Raw genomic sequence first — 12517 nt, 5'->3', positions numbered from 1 at the left:
CAAAATGAAACACTTAACAGAGGCAGCATTGTTCACCCCAGACAGAGCAATGATTCTCCCATTCTTAAAGGCAAGCACAGTCTACACAAGAGCGTAATTTGCCCAACCCAAAGCGAGCGCACATAACCCATGGGAGCCCCAAAATGGTGAGTAAGCACAGGGTCAAGCATGACTGATTGTTTCACGGCTATACTGTCCTCTGAGTTTCTGTGCCTTGGGGAGAGCCAACAGCAGCAGGGGGCTCCTATACTGAACACTGTCCCCACATTTTCCACAGGAGTTTGTTCTGGAAGATATCTCGCTGCTGAGGGTGACCTGGGAAACAAGGGAGGGTCTTCTACTGCAATGTGGCTTCCGCCCCAGCCCATATGCAGCTTGCCTGTGTGCAGCAAGGGTCCCCCCACCCCTCACGGCACAGTGGCGCAGACAAGTTAGCCTTGACAAGGATCACAGTGCTCTCTCGAGAAACCTGTGCAAGTGGATTGCCTAAGTTCTGGATGAGACCTTTGAAGAGATCACTGAGGCCAATTACCATGATGTGAGAGAGCACATCAATGCCCTATTCTGCATCTAGGCATGCATGCAACCCTAACCTTCCTAGCCCCAAGAGCCTGCACAGTATAGCTTCCTTCCCAAAATAAAAGCCACTTACCGGGAACCTCCTCTGGTGTTTGTCCTTCCCCAAGCACTGGCCGCCGCAACTGGCTACCTTACTCCTATCTTGAGAACAGCTCCTGGCTGCATGCATCTAGGGATTCCGGGGTGTCTTCCTCCGCCTCAGCACCCTCGCTCCCGCTTTGCTCCTCCGCCTCCTGCCTTGTTACACTGGGCTCTGAAGTGTCCATGGTGGTCCTCGGAATGGAGGTGGGATCGCCCCCAAGTATTGTGTCCAGCTCTTTGTAGAAATGGCAGGTCTCAGAGGCAGCACCGGAGCGGCAGTTTGCCTCACAGGCTTTGTGGTAGGCATTCTGCAGCTCCTTCACTTTAATCCTGTACTGCAGTGTGTCCCAGTCATGGTCCCTTTCCATCATGTCCCTTGATTTCTGCACAAAGGTATTGTAATTCCTACGGCTGGAGCACAGCTGGGACTGGACAGCTTCCTCCCCGAAATACTGATGACGTCCAGCACCTCGCCATTGCTCCATACTGGGGAACGCCTGGTACATGGAGGCATGGTCACCTGGAAAGATTCACTGAGAGCACTCCACGCCTGGCTGAGCAAACAGGAAGGGGATTGTCAAAATTCCCAGAGAATTTAAAGGGCTGGTCTGATGGTTGGTCACCTGACGGCAGGGCAGTAGAGTTCAAAATGATGACCAAAGTGGCTAGAACAGGCATTATGGGACACTTCTGGAGGCCGATTAGAGTGTACTAACAGACTGGGCATCCACACTGGCGTCACGGTGCCCCAGCAGGGGCACACCAAATGTTATTCCACTTGCCGAGGTAGAGTACCAGGAGCGCTCTAGTCACGGAGTCAGAGCTCTCTGCGTGCCTTGCCAGTGTGGACAGGTAGTCAGCTAGTGCGCCTGGGGCTCCTTTAATGCGCTCTAACTCATATGTGCAGCCAAGCCCTTAGCCTCCCACCAACCGCTGTGGCCAAACTCGTTTCTAAAGGCACCACCAGCAGGATGGTGATCATTCAGGTCTCAGCCTCTTGGCTGAGACTGCAAACAAAAGTGACGATTTACACATTATAAAACTATTGTTGTTATCGGTCAACTGGCAATAAAATGGACACTACCAATTCATTTCACATAAGATTTGATCCAAAGCCTATTGTAGTCAATGGGGATCTTTCCATTGACTTTAACTGACTTTGGATCTGTCCCATAGTGACCAAGATGTCATCAGAGGGTAATTAATTTTATTCACTATTGATCTTAACTAGATTCAAATAGATTACTAAAATCAGAGAGTTTTAGAATCCTGTTATCAATCCCCTGAGCCATCTAGCCCCATTTCTTCCCTCTAACAACATATCTCTAATAACATACCTCCTTTACACTGTTTTGCCTGAGTTGGATATTAAAATGAAGGATAGGTCTTTGAATTACCTTTTCCTTGTAACAAAGGCCTGTTAGAAAGGTGTGTTCTGTGCAATAAACATACGGAAATGTGTTTGTTGATATCCTTGTGTGCTTCCTTTGCTGTTTCCCTGACGTCTGACTTTCATTATAAAGTCTGAAGATGAATTTAAAGAGAGGGTGCTAAAGCAGTTCGTAGTGGGAGTTCTCCACAGATTGTGCGAGGAATTTCATGAGACATATATATCTATATCTCTGTCTCACCCTCACCCCAACCCCAAACAAATACACACAAAAAAACCAAACCAAAGTTACATTAAAAGAACGCTATTAAGGCTGCAAAGTCGAGTCCTCAAAACGTAGGAAATGTCAGTAGGTACCTGTGCATTCCAATCAGGAAGCTTACTCCTCCCTGCTGCCTGGACACCAGCATGGGGAGATTGAGAGCACCGGAAAGAAAATCTCCCTGCTTTTAGTTCTGGTACCAGCCTGTCCCCACCCAGCTTGTAGCAGCCCAGAGCTGTAATTGCAGATAATTTCCTGCTTAGCCCTGGCCTGGAGCATGCTTGGTGCAGATGGAATCATCAGAATGTATTAGCCGCACAGCTCTAGCCAGTCTTTATTGAGCATGTGTGAACTGTTTCTCCACACTGCCCACCCCCTTCCCTCCTAGAGGCTTGTAACTTGGCCATATATTGACAGATTTTCATAGGGTTGGGAAAAGGCCACTCTTCTGTCAGATTTCTGAGCATGGGAACATTAGAGCTTTTCAAAGCAAAGGTCACTAGAATTTTTTAATATGGGCAAAACTAGTTATGCTTATTCTTGGAAATGGCTTTAGCATTTTGGGTGACATATTCTTTAAAAGAAAATATCTGCCTGAGACAGGAACCTGGGCATGGAAACGTTTAGCCCAAACAGTTAAAATCTGGCTGTTAAATGGCTGTTTAGATGATAAACAACTGAAACCGTGGCCTTACAGTGGGACGTGTCTGGCAACATTAATAGGCGGTGCCATTAGCCCCACCTATAATGTGAGGTAAGTATTTAGGTGGTAAAATTTATGCAGAAACATATGCTCGCCAACACATTATTTCCAGGATCTAATAAATCTTAGTGATTGGGTAACATAATGGCAGATTAAATTGATGGTGATAAGTGCAAGGGAATGCATGTTAGGGAAAGAAACTTTTTCAGAAACACTGGTTATGAATTAGCTAGAACCTCTCAAGAAAAAGTTGGAGTAGTTATGGTCAGCATGTGCTCAGGGCAGTCTATCTAGTGATTACCATGTGTGGGTGAGCAAAAGGAACAGCAGAAAATATAATGGCATTTTTAAAATATATGGTGTGCTTTTACTCAATTGAGTATTAATTTTGTAGTTACTCATCTCAGAGTATAGCCGAAAAAAGGGAAATGTCTAGAGAGGGGAACCAGAAAAGGCTTGGGAATTATGTATGAGGAGGTTTTTAAAATGAAAAATAAATGAAAAGGATTATAATGTTTTGACACAAGAAGAATCAGAAGGGACAGACATTCTTCCTTCACCATGACCCTTACTGCATAATGAAATTGAAAGGCAACACATTTAAATAAATACATTAAATATATATAAAGAGAGTGTATATCCACCTATAGAAATATCACTTAATAAGGAGAAGAAAGAAGTAAATAACGTAATGAGATAAAAAAAATAATATATTTACATGTATGAGGAAAAAACAGTTACAACTACAGTCTCTCGGTTAAAAAGTAACACGGGATGTCAATCTTCATGCTACAGAGAATGATCTGCCCCAGTGGTCATACATTGATTACATTGGCTAAGGTCATTATGTTTGTATAAATAGTTTATTGTTCTAGCCTGCTGATTTATCAGGGACTGGTTACGGCCACAGGGAGGACAACAAACGAGATAGGGTCAGAGACTTGCTCTAGTACTGTGGCTCCCGTGTTGTGTTTCCTGATGGATTTGATTAGGAATTCAGCTTTACCCGTTAGGTAAATATATGTGAGTTGAGCACCAAAGAGAGATGGGGTTGATAAGAGCTTTACCACCAGTGTTGGATTTCTGAAATTTTGGGTGAAAGAATTCTTTGATTTAGAGAGGGGCAATTCACATGCAAATTACTTTACAGTGAATATGCAGGGTTGTGATGGCTGTGTTGGTCCCAGGATATTAGAGACACAGGGTGGGAGTGGTAATATCTTTTATTGGACCAACTTCTGTTGGTGAGACAGACAAGTTTTACAGTGACTAGGCAGGAAAGGAGATGAAACAAAAAGTGGGGCCTATGAAGGAGGCAACTTAATCATGTCATGATCTGTAATAGCTCAGACTGTCTTTTGATATCTATGTCACCACCGTGATGGGTTACAAATAAATGCTTGTAATAGTAATTGGTATTAGGCAGATGAAAATGACTTGGAAACCTCACTGAAACAGCAGTTGCTGTTCAAGTCTACAGGCTGAGCTAGCAGCCTAGAAGAGATGAGGTGGAAGATCATTAATATCCAGTATGGCAATGCCTCTTTTCTGAAGCCCAGTGTCATTCCCGCAGGCTGGAGAAACTGCACATTATCTGTTTCTCACACACCACTGCAGGTGAACAACCTGAGTAAAGCATTATTTCTTGGGCTTTATACGGGTGTCCTGATCTTCACCCTGTGGATTCAACTGGATGTGCAGCAGAGGGTCCAATATATTGAGTACATCCCACTTGTAGACGGGCATCTTTAAAAGTCTTCACAGTGATCTCTCATATTTGTTCATAAGTTTAGTGTCCCCACAAAAAATAAATAAATAAGAAATTTAAGAAACTATAAACTGAAACTGGCCTACCACCTGTTACACCTCAGTGTCATATTAATACGGTTATGCAGCTAGCTGTTATGTGGGTTAGAAAAATAGGCATTCCTATAATGACCATTGTTTACAAGCATCATTATATTAAGACAAGTATTGAAAACACCAAATTGATGTCTTTTTCTTTTTCCTCAGAACCTTGCAACAAAAGCAGAGACATTTCAAAAATCGCATCAGTGGAGGGATGAGTTTGGGGTAAGTTTTCACTTTTCCCCTCATCTACCTTTTCAAAAATTTCCCACTTTACAATTGTCACTCTATTCTTGCAAATTTAACTTGTCACTATAGCTGTGTCAGCAGGGATCTGTTCCCTTGAAAACATGGATGGGGCCTGATGGAAAAAAATCTATGCTTTACATCTGCTAATTTGCTTTGCAGTGAACAATGAATACATTTGAGTTAAATCAGTTTCTGTAGGACAGTGGTGTGACTGAAGGTGCCTAGGGTAGCCCATATTGAAAATTCCAAGGGCAGGGCAGGCTGCAAAAAGGAAAGCAGATTCTCCCAAAACTGATGGTTAACATTGTAGTTAGACTCACCGACCAGCCACAAAACTGTGCTCTTGATCCCCTACACTGGTTCTAAAGAAGCTAGAAAAAAGAAATCACAGAGCCCCCCTTTATTGCATTCCCGTCTCTGGCTCCCAATCAGCAAATAGGTCCAGTAAAGTGAGAAGTTACTTAAAACTCTATTCACTATACTAAATGTTCTTCTGATTCCCAAAGGACCAGCCACATTACTAGATAAATATTAGTTTGGATCTTACCCCAAATGCCACACTGCCAGCCAATCCTTTGGTATTTAAATCTAAAGGTTTATTATAAAAGAAAAGAACAAGAAGAGAGTTGTTAAATGGTCAAAACAATCAGATACATATATGGACTCTGAAGTTCTATGTATCAGGTTCTTAGAGCACTGGTGATTTTTCTAGCTTCTAAAGTCCCTTTGGAACACATATAAAGCTTGGATGGGTCTATCAGTCCTTTGTTCTAAGCTTCTGTTTGTAGAGAAGTTACTTCAGGGGTGAGAAGCAGGACTGAAGACCAAATGGAGATGATGCAGTTGCCTTTTTATATCCTCTACCATGTGACTTGAACAGCCTTTGTCCCAAACACAAACTTACATCACATGGGCATGGTGCGGTATTGCCACCCTTACTTCTGTGCTGCTGCCTTCAGAGCTGGGCCCTCAGTCAGCAGCCGCCACTCTCTGGATGCCCAGCTCTGAAGGCAGCAGTGCAGAAGTAAGGGTGGCAGGGTATGACGTTGCCACCCTTGCTTCTGTGCTGCTGCTGCTGGGGCGCTGCCTTCAGAGCTGGGCACCCGGCCGACAGCTGCTGCTCTCTGGCCACCCAGCTCTGAAGGCAGCTCAGAAGTAAGGGTGGCAATACCGCAACCCCCCTAAAATAACCTTGCAATCTCCCCGCAACCCGCTTTTGGGTCAGGACCCCCAGTTTGAGGAACACTGGTCTCCCCCGTGAAATCTGTATAGTATAGTGTACAGGCACACAAAAGACCAAATTTCACAGGGGGAAACCAGATTTCATGGTCTGTGACGTGATTTCATGGCCATGAATTTGCTAGGGCCCTACTTATACACACACAGTTAAAAATATGACTTAGGTTCTGGCCAAATTCAGATCCTGTAACTAGCTCAGAAGAGCCTGGATCACTAATGGGCAAGAGTCTGCAGTTTTGGTGGGCTCAGTGCACAAGGGGGTGGATAGTTTTAGATACTATGTTTGATCATGCACTCTTTTACTGCTACACTATGCACTTGTGCCTGGCTAGCACTGTCTCTAGGCTTTCCTTTTTTTTCTTTTGCCCTTCACCTTCAATGGGAGAGATGCAGATTGTCATACTCCCTTCAGGTCTCATCAGAATTCATCACCCAGGAGAGATCGCAAAGTAATTTTTTAAGTGTAATTTTATATTAATGTACACAGTTCAGGCAGTGGCTGGAGTTATAGAGTTAAAGCAATCACAATCTGTGCATATCTTATAGGCCAAAAGAGTCTGCAGTTGGATTTGTAATAAATTAGCTGCAAACCAAGCTTGTGCTTTACTGTTTTGAGTTAGGATGAGAACACTGTGCAGAATATAATAACCTTGACATTAGGTTATGCAATTAAATTGAGAATAAATGTATTAAGCATCTTATAATTTAATTTGTTCCATTTTAGCCAGAAGTAATCTTTCTTCTCTTCTGGCCTACTTTTTAGAAACTGCCTGATCAAATTAGCTTGCACACAGATCTTTTTGATAAACTTATGTTTCACTGCAAGATTCATTCTCCTAATGACTGTTTTGGAAGCAGAAACTGTACTGTAGAAGGTTTTCAATGGACTCTGCTTCTTATTGTATTTGTGGTTTCATAGTGTCTTGTTGGATGGAGTTATTTCTTTTGGGTTATTAAAGCCCCTTCAGCACCATGCATATGAATCACAAGAGAAACAAGCTTTTTTGGAAACAGTCTATTGCTGATTTTAATTAGCTCATGATCCGCAATGATCTTGACAGCCATATTGTAGCACGATAGCCTGCGGGGTTTTGGAGGGGGGAAGAAACAAAACAGGCAAAAAAACCCCCACAATATTACACGGGAGGCTCACTCTTACAGAGTGACTATATTGGCTGATTTCAGTGGAAGAAACCGAGGGGAGTGAGGGTAAAAGACATGACATAAGTTCTGAGGTCTGTGTAGAGGTATGAGAAGTGTGCCAGTAGAAAAAGTGTCAGAGCATCTGTTGTAACAGCTGGTTCTGAATGTAAATATTTGTGCACAATTACATAACAAAAGTGTTCAAAATATACTAAGGTTCAAAGATTTTGTCTGTAAGCTAGAGTTGAACTGGGACAGAGATCTAGTATCCTTGGCTAATTAGATGATGCTAAAATAATTGGTGTGGGGTAAATTTCCAAAGGTTCAGTTCAGATAAGACTCTAAAAATGCAAAGTTTATCCAAACTTACCCAAAACTTTCTGGTTAATTCTGCTGATAGTTTCATGTAGAGCTAGTAAAAATTCTCTGACTTTTTGGGGGTGGGGATAGTTAGGAAGAATGTAGATGAAATTCAAATTTGGATGAAAACAAAGAGACTCTTCTTTATGAAAAAGTCCTCATTTTTAATGATCTCTAGTTCCATGAGAGAAGACTTTCTTGTAATATTTCTAGTTTCTAGCTTTATTTTCCAGCTGAAATTGAGAACTATTACACAAGAACTGCAAGCAAAAAGTAAATGAACTTCACTTTTTTCAGTGCTCAAAAGCTCAGAGTTTGGGACATTTTAGTAGAGCATCAGATCAATATTTATTTTACTTGAACTGCTTTGAGAGATAGTCCTCTCCTTCCATCCCTCACCCCCAATGTCAGGGGATGTATCAATAACAAACCTACCTGGCATCTGGAAAGTTATGATTCAAGTGTTTGGTGTTCAAACAAACTACACAAAAGTGACTATTTAGGGCTACGGCAAGTATAAGAGCTAACCTACTTCAGAAAGGGAAGCTTCTGACAGAAGAGACAGACTTTGCTGGGATTGCATGGTGGTATACACTGGATTTGTCACACTGTTTAAGAAAATGGAGACTATGGAGTAAGTAGAGGGTGATGTGGCCTAGAGCCGGTAAAGAACTAACATTTTCTCAGTGAACTGTGTAAACAAAGGGGAAGGGTTATGTTTTCAACCCTGAGTTAGCAAGGTAGAGTTAGAAAAGAACAACTTGAAGCAGAGGGTTAAGTTTGGTATTTTAGAGGGAACCCAATTCTGCCACAACCCAATTCTGCCACAACCTTAAGACCCAATCCATTGCCCACTGAATTCAGGGTGGGTCTTTTCACTGATGTCAGTGGTCTTTCAATCAGGCCCTAAAGGCCCAAACCTGCATCCTGTGTTAACCTAACTCATAGATTCATAGGGTTCAAGGCCAGAAGGGACCATCATGATCATCTAGTCTGTCTCCTGCACATTTCTAGCCACAGAACCTCACCCATCCACTCCTGTAATAGACCCTTAGCCTCTGGCTGAGTTATTGAAGTCCTCAAATCATGATTTAAAGACTTCAAGTTACAGAGAATCCACCATTTACACTCATTTAAACCTGCAAGTGACCCATGCCCCATGATCCAGAGGAAGGCAAACCCCCCCCCCCACCCCAGGATCTTTGCCAATCTGACCCCAGGGAAAATTCCTTCCCGACCTCAAATATGGCGATCAGTTAGACTTTGAGCATGTGGGCAAGACCCACTTCCACTGAACTGATTGTGGGGTTATGATGTGCAAGGATGAGACCATACATACAGACTGCAAAGCATTTCAGGTTCAGTATTCTCCTGGAAGCTGTAATGAGTCTATGTCAACACTACACAATGTATTCTCGTGACATTCTCATCACTTTGGAATTTTCCTTAAATAAATACACTGGGTAGCTATTTAGTATTTAATAAATGTATTTTATATAGCACCATAAACACAAACTGAAATCTGCAACATTTTCTAGTGACTTGGTGAGGTGAGCACAGCCTAATAAAAGAGTTAAAATTTAGAAAATGATGAATGAAACATAATGCACTGAATATAAATTAATTGTGGATATGTATTATGGATGAACTTCACATCTGTGGCAGAGGGCTGGCATGCTGAATTCAGTGGACTTCTTATGTGATTAAAGTTAAGAATGTGCATATGGACTGGGCCCTTACATAGATCCAGTTGCCCCCGATGCTCTGAGTTACCAGCACAGAGGGGCTGTGGTCACTGTTCCAGCCCATGGCCTGGAATAGCAGATGGAGGGGCTGCATGACAAGCCCAGCATCTTGTGTCTGAGAGTGGATCTCCCCATCTGGGATTCAGCCTTCATAGAGACTGATCCAAAGCCAACTGAAGCCAATGGATATTTCTACTGGCTTCAGTGGGCAATGGATCAGAACTATAGAGCCGAAACACTCTGGGTTTATGTGAAGTGAATTTTTCTGTATGTAAGTAGAATTTTATTAAGATGCAGGAGCATTGCCAATAAACCTTTATAACACAGGAATGTTTAGAAATCATAAATATAATAGAAACCAAATGATTTTTTACAGAATTTCTTTTAAAAATCCATTTTAACATGAATGCTTTAGAGTGTTAACTATTGTAAAGAGTCTAATAACTTCTTAATGCCTTGCATCAATAATTTAACATTGAGGCAGTAGGAATAATTACTGAAAAAGTACCTTAACATTTCAAAGGAATATTAGAGATCCTGGATATTTTCTGGAGTAAAGGAGGGCAGCTTTAATTACATATTGGTTTGTAAAATATCATTTTTCTGATTAAACACAATGCCAATTAAAATATATCTGATTTGCAGTTACCTTTAAGGCCATAAAATACAATGTGCCTCTTATGAAAGTGTTAGGTCTCTTGAGACCTATGTGAACACTATAAAGAAGAATCCAAAATATTGAACAGCAGGAACATAACGAGAAAAAAGAAAAAAAGCCCACTTAATTCACTGCCCTTCTCCATTTCCTTTACTCCGGGCAGCACACAATTCCCTAGTTGAATATAGAGTTGGAGAACAAAAAATGTACTTATAAATTAGTTCAGATTAATGCAGCCATCAAATCGACCAAACCTCATCAGTTGCTACTCCGAATTTCTTGAGATTTTGAAGACTGAAAAGAAGATATTTTTTGTCACTTACAATAGTCCAATTATTCTTCTGGATTTCAGAGGCTTTTTAAAAAAGAAGGAAAAGCGTGTGTGGAGTGGACATGTTCTGTGTTGAAATAATTGCTTGATTCCCCAAATGGATCTCTTACAGTTACATTTGGTGTCACATTTGATTGCACTGCAATGGTTTGTTAGCTAAAGCAATTTTGTTTCCAGTCGGGCCCATAATATTAATTGTATTTACACATGTATAAACATAAGGAATATCTCTTTTGTATTTTAACAAGCAGAGTCTTTCTGCATTGCTTATTAGCATCCACTTATATATCACAAGACTGCAATGAAGACTTATAGGAATTAATTATCATGTAAAAAGAGGCTCTTAAAAATTCCTTTCAGTGTGTGTTATCTTTTAAACAATGGTATTGTTCTGGACTCTTTAGGGACCATCTTAATTCCCTGTATCTTAATATTTCAGATATAATATTTGGTATGATTTAAAAATAGGTCAGAGTTTGAGTATCAGTTGAGCTTATGTTTGAAGCACAGAGAAAAGGTCACAAAAATGTTATTCGCAAAAAGAAAAGGAGTACTTGTGGCACCTTAGAGACTAACCAATTTATTTGAGCATGAGCTTTCGCGGGCTACATCCGATGAAGTGAGCTGTAGCTCACGAAAGCTCATGCTCAAATAAATTGGTTAGTCTCTAAGGTGCCACAAGTACTCCTTTTCTTTTTGCGAATACAGACTAACACGGCTGTTACTCTGAAAAATGTTATTGTGGGTCATATATTTTCATACCTTTTTAGTTTTCTTGAAGAGAGAAGGTTGGCTGCATAAAACTGTAATGAAAAGTTGCTCAGCAGAGAGGCAAAGGATAGAAATGATCATTGAGATTAATCTATTCTCCTACCATGAGAGGTGATCCTTTTAGGTCAGGGTAGACGCATATTAGAGGGGAGCAGTAGCGAGAGCTTGCCTTGCTTGACCTCTCCTAGGGATTGAAGACTTCAGTCTCCAGGGCTGTCTGTTATCTTTCATGAACACTGAGTCAGCTCCAAAAAAGTTGTATCTTAAAAATACCCCGTCTGGAAATCCTACCAATTGTATTGTTAATTGCCTGCCTTAAAAGAGGCAGGTTGCCAAACCTAATCTTTCAACTTCTGAGATGGCGGAAAGAAATCAGACATCAGAGACAGAGATGGGGTGCAGTTCTTCGCTGATTTGTACCTCATGTAGCCATTCGTGTTTATACAAAGTGGTTCAGCTTCTCTGTTGCTCAGTATCTTGCATAGTCGATTGCACCAATGCAAAGTAGGTGGGAAATGCTACGATTCCAATTTGGTACCATTTCCTGCCCACTTTCACTGGTATAAATGGCTACACAAGCTGCAGGGGAATAGAGAACTAAGCCCAGTGACTGCAGGTGGAAAGTAGGTGGAAAACTCTGTCACTGGGGTGAGTTGAGAAATCTGATTAAAAACATAAATGGTTCAAGGCAATGGAGAATCAGGCCCATGCTGTTATGTATCAGTCTTTTCTAGGTCTTCACACCAGGGTCTGATCCAAAGCCTATTGAAATCAATGGGAAGACTTCCGTTGATTTCCGTGGTTTTTGGATCAGGCCCTGTGCTTCTGAGATATTTGTGATTGAGATGATAACTCAGTGTGATTAATCTAAATTGACAGACAGATGGTCATGGTCTTAGGGAGAAAGAATTTGTTTTCTTCTGAAGGGCCCTGTGCTACCTTCACTTATGTGAAACATCTTTGATTTGTGCATAATTTAAATGAGACATGCCATACATCTCACTGCGATAATGGGAAAATGGAATTCTGCTGTCAGCTGTGTGTGCACTTTGGGGTCTTCCCACTCCGGGAATTGTGCCTCATATAATGGAGATGGTGAGAAGAAATAAAAATGGAGCATAACATGCTGAAATGAGGCAGTCATTTACATTGTTCTGA

At 41.5% G+C, this 12517-nt stretch overlaps 1 protein-coding gene across 3 annotated transcripts in view; it reads left to right on the top strand.

Moving 5' to 3' along the window:
* CACNA2D1 (calcium voltage-gated channel auxiliary subunit alpha2delta 1) overlaps positions 1 to 12517 on the top strand; it is a 681161-nt gene that overhangs the window by 304969 nt on the left and 363675 nt on the right. For all 3 annotated transcript variants that reach the window (XM_084632490.1, XM_084632488.1, XM_084632489.1), the window contains one exon: positions 5029 to 5088. In XM_084632490.1, coding sequence (XP_084488616.1) covers positions 5029 to 5088 — 60 coding nt within the window. The remainder of the gene's footprint in view (positions 1 to 5028; positions 5089 to 12517) is intronic.

This window comes from Lepidochelys olivacea (genome assembly GCF_965140295.1).
Source record: "Lepidochelys olivacea isolate rLepOli2 genome assembly, chromosome: 1".
In the NCBI taxonomy this organism is placed as follows: domain Eukaryota; kingdom Metazoa; phylum Chordata; order Testudines; family Cheloniidae; genus Lepidochelys; species Lepidochelys olivacea.
This window is presented reverse-complemented; position numbering and strand designations above follow the sequence as displayed.